This window comes from Nanorana parkeri, unplaced genomic scaffold, assembly GCF_000935625.1.
Source record: "Nanorana parkeri isolate BGI_ZX_2015 unplaced genomic scaffold, ASM93562v1 scaffold464, whole genome shotgun sequence".
Classification (NCBI taxonomy): Eukaryota; Metazoa; Chordata; class Amphibia; order Anura; family Dicroglossidae; genus Nanorana; species Nanorana parkeri.
In genome coordinates, this window is record NW_017306732.1 from 44115 (window position 1) to 61610 (window position 17496).

The window sequence follows — 17496 nt, forward strand, 5'->3', positions numbered from 1 at the left end:
TAATAATATACTGATGTGCACATACCTCCCAGTCCTCCTTTGGTAGGGACTATCATTCTTTTGAACCGAATAACTCTGTCTCTTTCGATGTCCCTCTTGTTGGTCTGATGTAAATATCGCAAGCAAAAAAATAAAAAAATCTTTCAAAAGAGTTTTACTGTACTTAACCTTTACCTATCCTCTAAATTATTACATTTATTATTTTACAATGCCAGTATACAGGAGAAAAATTGTGGAAAAGATGCACTTGTGGGTCTTTTGCAGTTTTTGCATATTAATTCTTTGTGATCTGCCTCACTGGAGGTGTGGCAGGGAATATGGCCTTTGATTTTATACTTTGTACTAGGGATGTCCCGATGCCACTTTTTCAGGCCCAAGTACAAGTACAAGTACATCCCCTCATGTACTTGCCGATACCAATTACCGATACTTTTTCTTAAAGGGACAGGTGACTTTAAATGATCCATAGTACAACTACATGTTATGTACTATGGATCATGGTTTAACCTATTCATGTTAGCAGTGGAGGATTGTAACTCTATTGCTGGAGTGTAGTGGAGGTGTGTGCTGTATATATGTACTACATATAGTGTGCATAGGGGGTTTCAGCGTAGGGAACCAGAAAAAACACATTTACTTTGTTTGTTGTAGCAGGCACAATAAAGTCAGCAAGGCTGCCACCTGGCAGGTAGTGGGAATAATTCAGTACAGTTCAACCACTTTAGTACCCTCCGTTGAATGTAAAATACAGGCAGGTGGACTTATTGATGGATATTTCTTAAAGCAGTTGCATAATAATTTCAAAGAGCTAAGAAGTGCTAAGGAGCACTTTGAAACAGGTGCAGATATTCTATTAAATTTTGCCAAATTGCCTACAGACAATAAATCTGTCTCTAACTTACAATATAAAACATAGGATTCAGCAGATTACTAACTGCAATCTTTAGGAGAGTATTGGTAAAAGCCGCATTGTAATTATATCTGCACCTGTTCAAAAAGTGATTTTTAAAGGAGAACTATGGGGTTAAGGCTTTTCCCCATAGTTCTCCTTAGGGTAACGGGAGGACACAAACCTCCCATCACTCTAAGCTCAGTATACCGCCAGCTACAGCTCGCGGTATACTGAGACGCCACAGCTGAAGCGGCTCCCAACAATTATGTATGGATCTGCCCAGCTGCGTGAGTGACAGCTGGCTCTGCCTATCTAGAGGCAGAGCCAGCTGTACCCGCCCCCTCCCCGTCTGTTCCACCAGTCAGCGCTGGAGGATCGGAGCGGGGAGGGGGGAATCCAGTCCCTCCCCTGTCACGGCAGAGAGCCGTGAAAGGATCAAGAAGTGAGCAAACGCCGGTATTTGTTTGCTCACTTCCCGAACTACTGAGAACATAAAAGCTTGTCTCCGTTATGCCAGAAAACTTCTTGATGATCCCCAAGACTTTTGGGAAAATACTCTGTGGACTGACGAGACAAAAGTGGAACTTTTTGGAAGGTGTGTGTTCCATTACATCTGGCGTAATAATAACACCGCATTTCAGAAAAAGAACATCATACCAACAGTAAAATATGGTGGTGGTAGTGTGATGGTCTGGGGCTGTTTTGCTACTTCAGGACCTGGAAGACTTGCTGTGATAAATGGAACCATGAATTCTGCTGTCTACCAAAAACTCCTGAAGGATAATGTTCGGACATCTATTCGTGACCTCAAGCTGAAGCGAACTTGGGTTCTGCAGCAGAACAATGATCCAAAACACACCAGCAAGTCCACGTCTGAATGGCTGAAGAAAAACAAAATGAAGACTTTGGGGTGGCCTAATCAAAGTCCTGACCTGAATCCTATTGAGATGCTGTGGCATGACCTTAAAAAGGCGGTTCAAGCTCGAAAACATTCCAGTGTGGCTGAATTACAACAATTCTGCAAAGATGAGTGGACCAAAATTCCTGCACAGCGCTGTAACAGACTCATTGCAAGTTATCGCAAACGCTTGATTGCAGTTCTTGCTGCTAAAGGTGGACCAACCAGTTATTAGGTTTAGGGGGCAAACACTTTTTCACACAGGGCCATGTGGGTTTGGATTTTGTTTTCCCTTAATAATAAAAACCTTCCTTTAAAAACTGCATGTTGTGTTTACTTGTGTTATCTTTGACTAATATTTAAATGTGTTTGATGATCTGAAACATTAACGTGTGACAAACATGCAAAACAATGAAAAATCAGGAAGGGGCCAACACTTTTTCACATAACTGTACATGCCCAGATAAACAAAATCAGAGTTGGTCCTAATTACCGCCAGTTTCCTAATCTGCAAACTGGTGATAATTCTTTTTGATTCTGTCACAGCCATAGTGATAGGATCTTAAAGTGGTGGTAATCAGAACTAGCTGAATCGGTAGTGCATGTTGGAACTGAAACTGTCGCAAGTCTTTCATAAAATAGGTGCAGGCTGTTTTTAAGGGACCGTACCATCAGAAAGGTGTTGCACATGCTTTATTGAATTTCCCCCTATGTCGTTTGATTTCTGAGATACACCTCATACATATTGTATCCCCATACCCAGAAAGAGTAGCAGAATGTGTTTTGGGGTGTAATTTTAAGTAAGCTCATGCTGTGTGCGGGAAGTAAATCATAACCTTGTATAAAAAATACATATTCATTTTTTTTTCTTGATTTTCCAAAAACGTATAGCAAAAAATAAAATCTTTAACAGAATCACCATGCTTCTTGTCAGATGCCTTGGGGTGTCTGCTTTCCAAAATGTGGCCAATGTGTGGGTGTTTCTACTGTCCTGGCACTTAAAGTGACATTAAACCCTCAGATTTTTTAACATAAAACAATACTGTAATGTGTGCCTTACTGTAATCCATGGTTGTTTCCCTTCTCTTTGATGCTCTTCCTTTTAAATCTGTATCTGTTCTCATGCTTGGAGAGAACTTCCCTTTTCAGCAGACTGCCTTGTCTCACACGGTGTCTGTGTATCCGTTTGTATAGGCTGTAACCTGAGCCAGCACTACAGGAAGAGGCCCTGAGCTTAAAAGGGAAAATCTCTCCAAGCATGAGAAAAGATACAGATTTAAAAGGAAGAGCATCAAAGAGAAGGGAAACAACCATGGATTACAGTAAGGCACACATTACAGTATTGTTTTATGTTAAAAAATCTGAGGGTTTAATGTCACTTTAAGTGTCTCCGAAAATGCGATGCGTAGTCCTGAAATCAGATGTCTAATTTATGCCCTTTGAAAGCCCGAAGATGCGCCTTGGATTTTGGGGCCCTCAATGCGACTAGGCTGTGAAAGTCTCACACATGTTATATTCCCCATACTCGGGAGGAGTAGCAGAATGTGTTTTGGGGTGTAATTCTAAGTATGCCCATGTTGTATATGTGGAATATCCTTTAAAAAATATCATTTCCATTTCCTTTTTTTACTACTGTGTATTTTTCAAAACATCTGACAAAAAATATATCTTAAAAAGACTCACCATGCCTCTTAGCAAATACCTTGGGTTCCCTGCTTTTAAAATGTGGTAAATTTGTGGCGTTTCTACTGTCCTGGCTCTTCAGGGCCTCCAAAAATGTGATAGGTAGTCAGGAAATCTAATGCCTGATTTAGGGATGCACCGATATTGATATTGGTATCGTTGCCGATACCGAGTATTTGGGCGGGCACTCCTACTCGCCCAAATGCTCTGTTACTTACCCCCGATACCGGAACTTCCGGTTAGAGGGAGATTTCCTCTGACGGGCAATGCCACAAGGGAACATAGAGCCAGTTTCCCGGCCAATCAGGAAGCCGGGTCAGCGGGTAATGACTCGCTGCCCGGCTTCCCGATTGCCCTGGAAGCTGGCTCCTTGCTAGTGGAGGTACCAGTATCGGTACTCAGGATCAGCGAGTATCGAAAGATCAATATCGGTAGTCGTACTTATACTGAAAAACGGTATCAGTGTATCCCTAGCCTGATTTATGCTGCTTGAAAGCCAAAAAGTTACTTGGATTTTGCACCTCTCCTCTTCCCCATGCAGCTAGGCAGTTACAATGTTTCATATATATGGCAGATTCCTGCACAGGAAGAGTAGCAAAATGTGTTTTGGGGTTTAATTGTACGTATGCCCATAGATAACTTAAAATGACAACTTGAAAATGTACTTTCTTAATTTTCCAAAAAAAAGTGGCAAAAACTTAGATCTTCAAAATACTCACTATGCCTCTTATTAAATATTTTGGGGAGTCTACAATCTAAATAATATACTCTTATTTGGGTTTTTGGTACCAAATAAATGTGGCAGAATACATTTTGGCCCAAATGTATTTCTTGGATTTCTTGCACATCCACTGGAATTTTCCTGTTCATGCAGGGTCTTTAAAGAGATAACACCTTGGGAAAATGTGCTTTTATTGAAGAAATGTGCTACATATGTATTTATTTTTATTTTGACATAAAATACACTTTAAATGTTTATGTTAGGAATGACAATGTATTCCACCTTCCTGGTTTCCAATCCAGATGCACAAATGACAAAGATGAAATAGACATAGTATTGTATCAGTGTAGCTTATTCAGACATTGCTCCTGCATACATATGTGTATGTAATTGGCAATTGTTTTTATTAAAGTCAAAGAATTGCGCCCTAATGATATTCTTTGAAAAGTTCAACCAGCAAAATGTCTTCTCTATTGTGTACAGACAATAGGTAATATTCCATCTAAACAACACCTTGAGCTTCTTAAAGGAAAACATTTAAACTTGGCTCTCAATCTACAGTATTGTGCACTGTGGACAAAATGAAATTGACAAATGTATGTTAGATTTTATTCTGCTGAATAGCTGATTTCTGCTTCTGGTTCTCCAGAAGTGTAATGGACTTCTCAGAGCTGTCAATGTTCCTAATAAGTGTCTCAAGTCTCCTTTTAATTTTCTTTTGGTCCTCGATAGCACATCCAATAATGATGGACTGGAATTTCTGATCTACTGGACCTAAAGGAATTTCTGAAATACATGCCCCATGCAAAGATACCAGCTGGTTCTTGCCACTTTCCATGTTGTCCATGACTTTCCTCAGAATGTCATCAATCATCTTGGTGGCTTTTTCCAGAGATGCAGCTTGCTGAGGGTTTCTTATGGTTTCCACGCACACCTCTACAGTCACTGCGCGACCCATCAGCCTCTGTGCTGTTATTGTTAGTTCTTCTCTTTCTCCTATATAAATGAAACCAATTAGATCTCTATGCATATGAAATGTCTTTAATTGAACATTGTATTCACCAAAAAATCCTTAAAGTGACACTAAACTCAGGAGTTTACTCAGGTCATTCAAATGTTTGGCTAGAGATTCACTTTAAAGAGACACTAAACTCAGGAGTTAACTCTTAAAAAATGCATTCAAGTACCTGAAATATTAAAAATGCTGTAGCTTTTCTGGGCATTTCTCAGCTGTAGATCCTCAAATCATCCATGAATCTGTGCTGACACTGCCCTTCATTTTGGGGTAGCCACTTTTTTCCCCATGGTCCCTGTGTGTGTTGTAAAGTAGCCACAACGCCAAGCTCGCTCCTGTGATAGACTACAATCTCAATACAAATTAGTAAACTAAATGTGAGCTTGTAGTCCATCACAGGAGCAAGCTTGGAGCGATGGCCACTTTACAACACACACAGGCCATGAGGAACAAAAGTAGCCATCCTCCAGAAGTAAGATCTACATTCAAGTAATACATAAATAAGCTACTGTTAATAGTTAGGGTACCTGAATGCATTTTTAAGAGTTAACTTCTGAGTTTAGTGTCACTTTAAAGTTAATCTCTAGCCAAACTTGAGAGTGACTTGCATCCAGTGTTAACTTTCCATTATTCCACAATTTCATTGACAGACCAAAAAAAATGACAGAATTAAAAGAAAAACCTTTTTTGGCTTTAGTTTTTACCAATTATCTAAACTCAGCAGATATTGTATCTTTATGCTGACAGCACAGAGCCATGCTGCAGCCAGGAGTTATACCAACATAATTGTTGGGTTCCACCTCATTGCCTGGTTGATAGCTGGCTCTGCCTCACTAGAGCCAAAACCAGCTGTGCCCACTCCCTTCCCTGTCTGTCCCTCCAATGAGTGCTGGAGGAATGGAGAGGGGGGAATCCCTGTAGGAAGAGATGACTGACAGTCACCATTCTCTACAGGGTGAAGACTATGGGGTCTATTCATTAAGTGAACAACCGACCCGAAGTGAAGTGAGACGAACGCTGTTAGGCTATTCACTTCAGGTTTGTACGGTTGATTTCAGCCGTACATCGGGTGGCTTCGGGTCGGACGAACATGCTCAGCATGTTCGGTCGACCCGAAGTGCAGAAGGTGTTCGACTCAGCCGATCCAACATCTGGATCGGCTAAGCCGAACCTCCGGCAGGCTACTCGCTGCTGTTCGGTCTATTCTCATAGATGCCGAACAGCAGTGAGTGAATAGCCGAATGCCGCTGACCGGCATTCGGCTCGGCTGTTCTCCTCGGTCCCTCTGTGGTACCGAGCAGAATAGCAAAATAGTTAAAAAAGTAGAAAAAAAACAATAGAAAACGATTGTGCGGAGTTAGCAGTGACAGCTAGCTCCGCTCAACTGTTTTCTATTGGCGGGGCGGTTCTGCTGCCGTTTCCGGGCTCACAGGTTTTCCTCCAACTATGGTCACCTGTTGTGGATCTATTTTTTCTGCAAACTAAGGATAAATATTCCTATTTCAAGTGGTGGAACTGTGTAAGCACATCTTACCGTCACTGATGTTCCTCATATCCTGGCTGTTCTGAACACTGTGGATGACCTCTATGATATTTTCTTTCTCCAGTTCAAGGGTCAATGCTGAATCACGCAGGGCTTGGACTCTATGGAGGGAAAAAGTTACTTAAAATAAAAGGTTTCATCTATTTTTGAATGCCTATGTTACAACGTTCGTTGCCACAGAAATTACACAGAGCCAAGAGGAATGAGAGAATATTCAGGCTGCCACCGCTGAGCTCTTGCTCTAAATATACTATCTGCATTGCTGTCAAGCTTATTCAATGGATTTAGTACTTTCTAAGGCACTGATCTGCAACAAGTATCTTCATCCCGAATTCCAACTTTCCTATGACTTTACTTGCTGTATGTTTGTTTCAGATCAGTGTCATCTAATTCAATCAGGAAGCTAATATTTTTAGAAGTAGGCCCATAATCCCAGCATCTGCACGATTCTCGTACGAGAATCGCAGGAAATCCCACGATCGTACGAGAATCGTGCAGTGTGAATGAAGACGTGCGACCGTTCCTACTGTACGGTCGCACGTCTTTTGTCTAAGGAGCATGCTAGAAAACCAGCCGAAAATCTTACGATTTTCGGCTGGTTTGAATGATGCTCGGGAGACAAATGCCGAACGGGCCGGTGTGCGCATGCGCACACTGCCCGTTCGGCATTGCGGTCATCGGAAGCCCGCCCCTCCGGGGGGTGGGCTTGCGATGATCGCAAACACGATCTGCCTGTCCAAGATAGGCAGCTCGTAAGTTTTTTAAATTACTTTACAACCATCGCAAGACTAAGGTCTTGCGATGGTTGTAAAGTGTATGGCTACCTTAATTGTATGTACAGTATATACATTTTTTTTTTAGTTTTCGATAGAGTAGCAAAGTATTAGAACCCCTGTGCAGATTTTATTCCTAGGGTATGGGGGGCTGGATCTTTGGTTGTTTCTAGTCCATTCTTCAGGACAAGAGCATCATTCATGGAGCATGATGCTCTGGATAAGATAGCTCATACACATAGGGAGAAGCCCGGGAAAACCCCAAAATGTATAGGTGCACAGGGTACATGCCACACCAATTTTCATAGGGTCTAAAAATATGTTTATTAGTTGAAAATCGATATATAGCACAAGATGTAATGCATTTTAGGGGTTGCAAATACCCTTCTTCATCAGGGTTGGAAGAACACCAAAAAAAAATGCAAGGTATAAATAAATTAATACAAATGTATTGAATTTTTGTACTCTAAAAATGTGGTTTAGATTTAAAATAATATGTGGTATTTAGACAATATGCCCATAAGAATCTGTAAAAATATAAACACGCAACTATAATTGCATTTGGGTATAGTCAGTACAGTAAAAAAGTACTAAACATGTCAACATGGTAAATCCAATTGTGTAAAAAACTGGAGCTTTCGATAGAACACCGGGATTAAACACAGATGCTTCTACAGAGATTCTTCTACCGTACAAACCTGCCTGCTAGCTGTTTTCTTTTTAAATGTTAGCTTACTGCTTTAACTGCCTTGCAGTCTGCAGAGGGTCAAGACCAGTCTAAGTTGACCGCCAGGGGTACCTGAATCAGCTGTATTTTTGGCTATTTGCCTGAGATACATAATTAGGAACATTACAGAGAAGTATAGAATACAGAATATTCAGCGATGGGAACCTTGGTTGCAGCAGCATATCCTGTTCAAGGAAAATCCATTTAAAATGACACATCCCAGATGAATCTTACCCCTCTGTGTATTAGTACATAGGGAACATTTCCTGGACCGCATGTTAGATCAATGACTAACTCCATTTGTTGCCTGGAATTGCTCTTTAATTTTTCATGAGCATTAGTAGCAATAATCAGTTAGGTAATGAATACAGCATAAAAACAAAGCTCTGCTGCTTTTAGCATAAATAGCAGGCAATGCAAATAAATGAATGCATAAAGATTTAAAAGACTATGAAAAAATGCAAACAGAAAGAATATATACTGTAGGCATGTACTGTATGTATCACTGCTTTTTGCTTTTACTTTATGAAGCAGATAGCCCATGGTTAAAATGTTATGAAGCAGAAGTAGCAATGAGTATGCAGATTTAAACTCGTTCACAGAATAGCCTTTCCTGATGCGCAGGAAACAGCTGGCCGCACTTCAAGGTCAGTTCAGGAAGGATGGACAGGTGCCCAGTACAGAGCAAACACCTGTCAGCGGAGAACGTTATGTCCACCAGATATGGCTTGTGTTCAAGCATTCAATGCTGTAGCCTGTAATATTGTCTGCCAAATAACAAGCAAAAAAAAAATCACATTAAAGTAGAAGAACAAAAAGGTAATATATTGCAGCTTTCTATCCCTTGAATAAATCCCTCTTTTAATACAAGATAGCATTCTGCTTGCTTTGTTGCCTGCAGCGTGGCATTGCTTGCTATTGCTGAGTCTGTGGTCTATAAGTAGTGATGAGCCGAACACCCCCTTGTTCTGGTAGAAATGTTAGGAGGGACCAATTTAAAAAAAACAAAACTGTGTAGGGTTCCTCCTAAAAGTCATACCAGGCCCTTAAGATCTGGTAGGAATATTAAGGAGGGACCCCATGTACAAAAAAACAAAAAAAGAAGTGTGTGGGGTTCCCCCTAAAAGTCATACCAGGCCCTTAAGGTCTGGTACGAATGTTTAGGAGGGACCCAATGTAACAAAAACAAAAAAAAAAAGTGTGTGGGGTTCCCCCTTAAAGTCATACCAGGCCCTTGATCCGAGCATAGGCTTGGCAGTGCTGGAAAGGGGGGGACGAGCGAGCGCCCCCCCCCTCCCACATCAGTCCACATGCCCTCAGCACTGGGAAGGTTTCCCCCGTGCCGATAGGAACAAGGGCCTCATCCCCACAACCCTGACTCCGTGGTTGTGGGGGTCTGCGTGCAAGGGGGCTTATTTGCATCAGGGTATCCCTTTAACCAGTTGCCGTCCGCCCGTTGTAAAAAAACGGACGGACGGCACTGCTGCATCTGCATCTCCAGGCGGCATTTTTTTCTGCTCGTGCACGCCCCCTAGCGGGCACGCACGGGCAGCAAAGACCCGTGCAATGCAAACACCCGTTAACCGCCGAAATAAAAAATAGAACAATACAAAATAAAGAGAAATAATTTTTTTAAAACCCGCCGTCCCGTCCGCTCCCGCCACATAATGGCATTTTGTCAGATGCCGGCAAAACATACACAAGTGGGCGGGGCTAGCTGCCACAGCTGGCTCCGCCCAATTGTGTAGTTTACCGACATCTGATAGGCAGGCCATGATTGGTCAGAGTCATCATGACTTTGCCCAATCATGGCTTTAATTCAATACTGAGCCCTGATGGTCAGATGCAAGACCCTGTGGTCAGATGCAAGACTTTAACCAATCAGAGCTTCAGAGGGCATTTTGCCTTATGGAATGTCCGCAGTCGAACATACTGCGAACATCCCATAAAGTTCGGCGAACGCTCGAACTGCCGATGTTCGATTCAAACTCATGTTCAAATCGAACACTCGGCTCATCCCTATCTATAAGTACCCCCCAGTCTTTCTACATCTCCGACTTTGCCAGCGGAACACCTCCCAAAAAGTGTATTCTGCATGCAAATTCTTTGCTCCCAAGACTACATTTGTCTAGACTGAAACTCATCTGCCACGTTGCTACCTACTCTTCAACTTTATAAAGGTATTGCTGCAGTGATACTATCAGGGTTATTCACACAAGGGTGAAGAGTTTGGAGAAGACAGGAGATTGAACAATCTAGGACAACATAGCTGATTTGGAAAAATTCTCCAAGTCAGCTCACTTTCCAGTTCATCTATTTTGTCCTAGATTGTACACTTCTCCTGCCTTCTCCAAACTCTTCACCCTTTTGTGAATAACCCTTGTTGCAAACGTATTGCCCTACCTAATTTCGAATCATCAGCAAACACCGATAGTGAGCTGTTTATTCCCACCAAAATATCATTTATGAATAGTACAAACAGAATTGGCCCCAGGACTGGACCCTCACTACTTTGGTCAAATCTGAGAATGACCCGTTCATCCATACCCTCTAGATGTGGTCCGGTAACCAGTTTTCTACCCATGTACATACATACAGTTTTTTCAGTGACAATAGATCTTAGTTTCTAAATTAACTGCTTGTAGGGGACTGTATCAAACGCCTTTGCAAAGCCCAGATAGACTACATGTACTGGGATTCCGCTGTCCACCTTCAAACTGTAGCCTGAAAACGCCTGGTGATTATAACTACATTATTGCAGTTGTAACAACACAGTTGAGTACTGTATGTGATAATTTAAGCATGTGAGGAACAATTGCGGGAGGATTTGGATATAGTTAGCCATACACATTTAGAATTTCTTTTAAACAGAAATTTAGAAAAATCATTCATCAGAGCACATGATGGTTCCTTCAGTGACTTGACAAATTTCGTCATCCTCCTCCTCTACATCTCATCCAATCACTGAAAAAACTACAAGGTGATCTTTGAGTGGTGGTGGAGCCAAGCGAGCAAATCCCTGTGTTCAGCTAAGGGAAAGCCACAGCCAGAAGATCGTGGCTATCACTATATGTAGCGTGGACTACTACAGTGATTCTCAGCATCCACAACAGCCCTTTGGATATCAGATATGGATACTTACATCATGCCAAGCCGGACCAATGTAAATTTAAAAGATAATTCCCCTTTAACAGCTCAAAAACTCAGTGCTGACTTGATGCAGTGCAATGATGAACAGATGAATGAGTTTTTTTTTCTTTTGATGTTCACTAAGACAAAAAAAAGTTTATGTTTTGCAGATTATGCAGTAAACATTATGTACTTTTGAACTTAATTAACATTATTTACTATGGAAAATATTACTGTACAAAATATTACTGACAACAAAAAAAGCCTTGTCTTTCCACATTGGCTGTCTATACCTGCTCCTTGAACACCGACCAGATGCATCTATTATGTCATGTCACCAGTGCTTGCTTTTAAACGTTTTTTGCAATACTCAGTAATGCAGACAGATATAGGTTTCCTTTGAGTAAAGCTTGAATGAAATGCCAGATGCACAGTTGCTACACTATAAGCCCCAGTTCACACATGTACGCTGAGGTAACACACGCACATTGTTGCATTGTGCTAAAATGTGTGTCACTTTGTAAGACGAGCTTCAGTGCCATTCATTGTTAACGGCACCCCAGTGTACCTTGCTTCACCATGCGCTTTCATGTGTGTAAAATCCAGCAAACGCAACCCCATGGTAACAAGTAGGGATGCACCGATACTAGTATCGGCAGAGGCGGCTCTCTAATTAGGCAAATTAGGCGGTCGCCTTAGGCCTCGCGCTCCCGAGGGCCTCGCGGCCGCCTAATACAAGGTACCATTGGGGTAATTATCAAGACAAAACCTGGAGCAGTTGGCTATGGCAACCAATCCGCATCTATCTTTCATTTTCAAAACTTAAAGTGACATTAAAGTAAAAAACAAAATTCCCTCCCCCCCATGTTAATGTTAGCACTTACCTTAAATTATGTATTTTATTCCGATCTTCTTTTTTCCTGATGTTTTCAGCCTTCTCTCCAGCGGTGCGGCGGCTCTCCGATCCAGCGCTGACACCTCTCTGCTTGCAGGCACTTCCGATCCAGCGTTGTCTGCAAGCGGGTGCACGCGTCCATAGACTTACCTTGCGCCTCTGCTCATCTCCCGGCCGAGAATCGGAACTGCGCATGCACCCGCCCCAAGATCCTTTGCGGCCGTTCCTGATTCTCAGCGAGGGAGCGCACAAAGAAAAAAGGGTTTAAACCGCTGTTTTAGCGTTTTTTTTCTTTTTTTGTAAAACTGTTTGCCTATATTTACTGCTTAATAGCAGTAGATATAGGCAAAAAAACGGGAGGGTTTAGAACCCCTTTAACTGAACAAACTGAAGAGAGAAGCTGATTGGTTACTATGAGCAATTGCTCCAGATTCTGACTGCTCCAGTTTTGATAAATTCACCTCCATGCTTGTAGGTGTGGCTTATTTTAAGGGGAAAAAAAAGTGCAGGAGCATCTTTGGTGCATCTGTTGTGCATGGGGCAGCCCAATTAATTACGCAAAAGCCCTATACGTGACACAAAAAACGCACAGGGGCTAAAGGTTGCTTTCCACAGGGATGTATATTGCTATATTATATGACTTGAAGACTAGATCCACAGGTGCCCTACTTTAAAGGTTACACAATAGAATGCTAAACGCTCAGAAAGGCAAACAGTGTTTATCACAGGCCCATTTATTTAGTAACGTACAAGCAATAAATGTGCCTTCATATATAATGAAGTCAACTAAAGAATGATGCAATGCAAATTTTATGTTACCTTTTACTGCCCCAGATCCATGCAGGTCACTGCAAGGACACATAGAAAACAATTGTTTTGTTTTTGACAAGTGGTCAACACCTCGGCGGCATACCACAGAGGTGATGCAAACACACAGCATTTTATCGCAGCGCACAGGATGACACTACAGGTTGACATGATTGGACCTGATTGGAGTGTACACATTGTACACTCCACATAAATGTATTTATTTATTTATTACAGATATTTATATAGCACTGACAATTTACACAGTGTATATTCACATCAGTCCCTGCCCTCATGGAGCTTACAATCTAAGGTCCCTATATCCAACACATACATACAGGGCTGATTTAGACAGGACCCAATTTACCTACCAGCATGTCTTTGGAGTGTGGGAGGAAACTGCAGGAAACCCACGCAAGCACAGGGTGCTTGCAACCCATGCAAACTCCTTGCAGATAGTGACCTGGCCAGGATTCGAACCAGGGACCCCCAGTGCTGCAAGGCAGAAGCGCTAACCACTACACCACTGCCCTTAAAGTATATTGTACATGGATCATTAAATGAGTATGGCCCGAAGCAAAGATTAGCTCAGATTTAGTCCAAGTTTGAGTTCACCTAAACCCAGAAGGAAGCGGTCAGTGACGACTTAATCAAATGAGGCCAGGGCATTCATCATTACATGGCCAATACCAATAATGTCACCACCATCCCACGGCAGGATTCCTGCCCCTTATTTATGTGCACCTGCAGAGCAGAGAATGCCCTGGCCACATGTGATTGAGCCAGCATTGAGTGCTTCCTTTCCGGCTTCTGATGAACCCAAGCTCATCCCTACCCTGGAAATGCCTGATACTTTCAGTGGCGTCACAAGGGGGGTGCGGCCCGCACCCGGGTGACACCATTGGAGGGGTGACACCAAAATGACTGACAGTCACTTTGGTGTCACCCCCTCTAAAAAAGTCAAGCACTCGTCATGGACCGAGAGCCCGACAGTGTCAGGAGAGAGGAGGGGACCCGGCATACCTAATCCCGCCAGGTGAACGTCCCCTTCTCTCTCTGCCAGTGTCCATCATCAAGATGGCCACTGGCAGAGGCTCATATGGATAGCTGCGCATGCGCGATGACGTCACACACATGCACAATGACGTCATGGAGGCCCCGGGAGGCCTCTGGATACCTTCACATAGTCTTGTACAGGGCTGGACAAATCCCAGAGCCAGGTAGCCACTGCTCCCAACATTTGAGGTTTTCTCTAGTTGTTGTCAATGGAAATGACTCCTAAAAAAATACGCTGCTTGCTCAGGGATTGGACAGACTGGCTCCTAGATTCTATATTCTTTTGCCCAGCTCTGTACATATTCTATGCTCAATGCTTTCCATTCACACCTCATATTTAAAACGAATGAATAATTGTGACACATTCGAAATTTCTACTTCCACATAAAACTTTTTCTTGCACAGCCGCATTACAGTAGATACAATTTTTCACAAACAAAAACTACATTCACAGTTAGAATTTGGTTTGTTCAAATAAGAAACAAGGAAACATTTCTCCTTCAATTTTCCTCATCACTATGGTCGAAAATGATTGTGGGTTGTACCCCACTAACCAATAGAATATCGAACAAACGTTTCAAAAACATCTGCTTTTGAATGGAATTCTAACCAAGCATGGCCAGCTTTACCGGATCTGGTACTTGATTAGACTGTCATACAGCCTTTTGTTGTACTTTCAGTACAGTATGTGATACTTTTTTTATTTGCACTATTAGTTCATTTTTTAGGAGAGGCTTTCAAGGGTCTAGTACCTTCATCTGCAGTAGGTCCAAGAAGTACAAATACATAGAGGTTTATGGGGTCTTCCACACTAGCCCACATGCTGAAATACTCAGTTTTAGTGTGTGGACTAGTGTGCTGTGTGAGGTCTGGCAGATGGACAGACCTTACATGGGTGGCTCAGTTTACAAAACCCTAAAGAAGGGCTGACAGGCAGGAAGGATGATCAATGACAGAGCAGACTCACATTCTCTTCTGTCATAAAAAGCCTGTCTGTCAGCACTTTAATAAAAGTCTTCCCTTATGCTCTAAAGCTCTGGTTCTCAGCCAATGGGTCGCAACCCAAAAGTGGGTCGCAACCCCTTCTTCAGTGGGTTGCCGCGTCTTACTACATAGAGCGGCCTTTCTTCAGCAGGTAGACAGAGGGGGGACTTTTTGGGCAGCATGCAGTAGACTCTGTACTGTGAAACAGTCCCCTCTCTCCTCGGGCCCCCTGTTGAAGTGATAGGGCCAGGAAACGGAGGAAACTCTTTAATCAGTTTTGGCCTGTAGAGTAATATCGGAAGCTCCCGCGGCTCCCGATAATTAAGTTATAGTCCAGGCCTGCTCTGTCCTTCACAGTGCAGCAGATATCAATCCGCTCCAGTGCGGTGGATTAATAGCAAATAGGCCGGGAGCACAGCCTGCCCAGAGATCGTGGCTCTGGGCTGAGAGAGGTAGGCATGTGTGCAGTATATAATAGTAATGTAAAGTGAATTAACTGACTAGGCTTGGAATGTCATAATATGCTGCTAGTTCTTCCCCTGTCAGTGCAGGGGAAGAGCTAGCAGCACATTATGACATTCCAAGCCAGTGGATGTGGGGGCAGGGGGGGGATGGGGGGTAGTAGTGTGTTTTAGCAGGGGTTCCGTTACTTGTTTTCTACAAGTGATCTGGGCAACAGACTCTCTTTATGGAAACCCCCAGATGTCTCCATAAAGAGAACCTGTCACCTCCATACGCTATCACATACTGTATGAGCTTGTTAGCCCCTTATTGTTAGCAATAAAGTCAAGTGGGGGGGGGGAAATGAACAAAGTTATAAAAAATAATAAAATACATGAAAAAAAAAAGTAAAACCAACCCCACCATTTGCATGAGAATAAACACGTGCGTGTGGGACATGTGAATAGATCCATTGGAAATCATTAGATGCATATACAGTAAACTTCCACTTATCCGGCACCCATGGGGATTAGTAGGTGCCAGATGACTGTAGTTTCTGGTTGCTTAAGAGTTAATATTAACTCTCAAGTAACCACCCCGTGGTGCCTCGCCCATAGACTGGCTATTGAAACCTCGCTCATTGAGCAGAGGAGCGGACCTGAGAGAGAAAGTTCTCTCTCAGGTCCACTTTTCTGCTCAGTGGGCAGATACAAAAGCCAGCCTGCTATTGCAATTTGAAAATAGCCAAGAGCAGGCTGGCTATTGCTCCCCATTGTTTACATTCTGCTGCCCACCGCGGAATCTAGTTGCTAAGCAAATGTTTTAGTGTGCATCAAGCAACTGCTATTTTTTTAGTATGCATCAAGCCACCGGCAAAAAAATTAAATAGATCTTATTATGCATCAAGCCACCGGCAAAAAAAATAAAAAAATCTTAGTATGCGTCAAGCCACCGGCAAACAAATTAAATAAAAAATTGAGGACATATTATTTAATTTTACCGGTTGCTTGAGTGTGTCGGTTGCTTGAATGTTGGATAATGGGGAGTTTTACTGTATATGCATTAACAAAAGCTTTTTAAACGCACATAGTGTGAATGTAGCCTAAATCTGCTAGTCCGTCTACATTGTATAGAGTGAAGACAAGAAGTGTGTTACTGGCCAGATCACCAAGTGAAAATAAAGTGTAGCCACCTTGCCCTAAGCAGGGTGACTACTGAAATGTAGTTGTTCTAGGACTGTATCCAGTCTGGCTGATTATATATTCTGTACCCATTTTGCTTTCCATGAGCGTTCTGTTCTTGATTGCATCTGCCTGCTGCTGGGTGTAACCTTTCCACAGAGCAAAGCAACCAATAATGGGGCATAATGGTTTTCTATGTCTCTCCAACCAATTACTAGGCGTTTTCGTGGCCAGCGGTGCATGTTAGGGGAGGGCATACATATCTGGGGTTGGCCATGTGCTGGGTCTTCTGCCTGGGGGAAGGTGCGCGCATTGTAAACTGTCTCACTAGGCTTGAAGTCTGCAGGTGTTTAGGTTTAGACCCAGTCAGGGTCAGGAATTGTTCCAGGGATGGAGAGCCAGGGAGGAACTTCATCTGGCGGAGGTGCCAGAGAAGCCAAGATGAGCTTAGAATTTAGAGAGAAGTCTGGTGTCTCACCCAGGGGAGATCTCAAATACGTCTGCTGACCAGTTATGGTTCTCTGACACAGTGTCACCCCATTTTTGGTTTAAAGACCTTTTATACTGTGAAGCTGGGAAGTAGTTGGTGAGTCTGGAGTTCTGTGTTGTCTGAGATGTCTGCAGCCCTATTTTTATCGTTCATGGAATAAAGCATTAGAAAATCCTTAAAGTGACAAACTATGGTGCCCATAGTTGCTTTCACATCGCACATACCAGCTCATCCCTGAGGTGAAATGGCGCTCCCTCTGCC

General features: G+C 42.7%; 1 protein-coding gene across 1 annotated transcript in view; it reads right to left on the reverse strand.

The window, feature by feature from the left end:
* Window positions 1-4737: 4737 nt before the first annotated feature.
* The window catches only part of BAG2 (BCL2 associated athanogene 2), a 20705-nt gene continuing 7946 nt past the window's right edge, over window positions 4738-17496 (reverse strand). The window contains exons 2-3 of the mRNA XM_018560553.1: window positions 6744-6853; window positions 4738-5190 (exon numbers count right to left, since the gene is read on the reverse strand). Coding sequence (XP_018416055.1) covers window positions 4796-5190; window positions 6744-6853 — 505 coding nt within the window. The 3' untranslated portion in view covers window positions 4738-4795. The remainder of the gene's footprint in view (window positions 5191-6743; window positions 6854-17496) is intronic.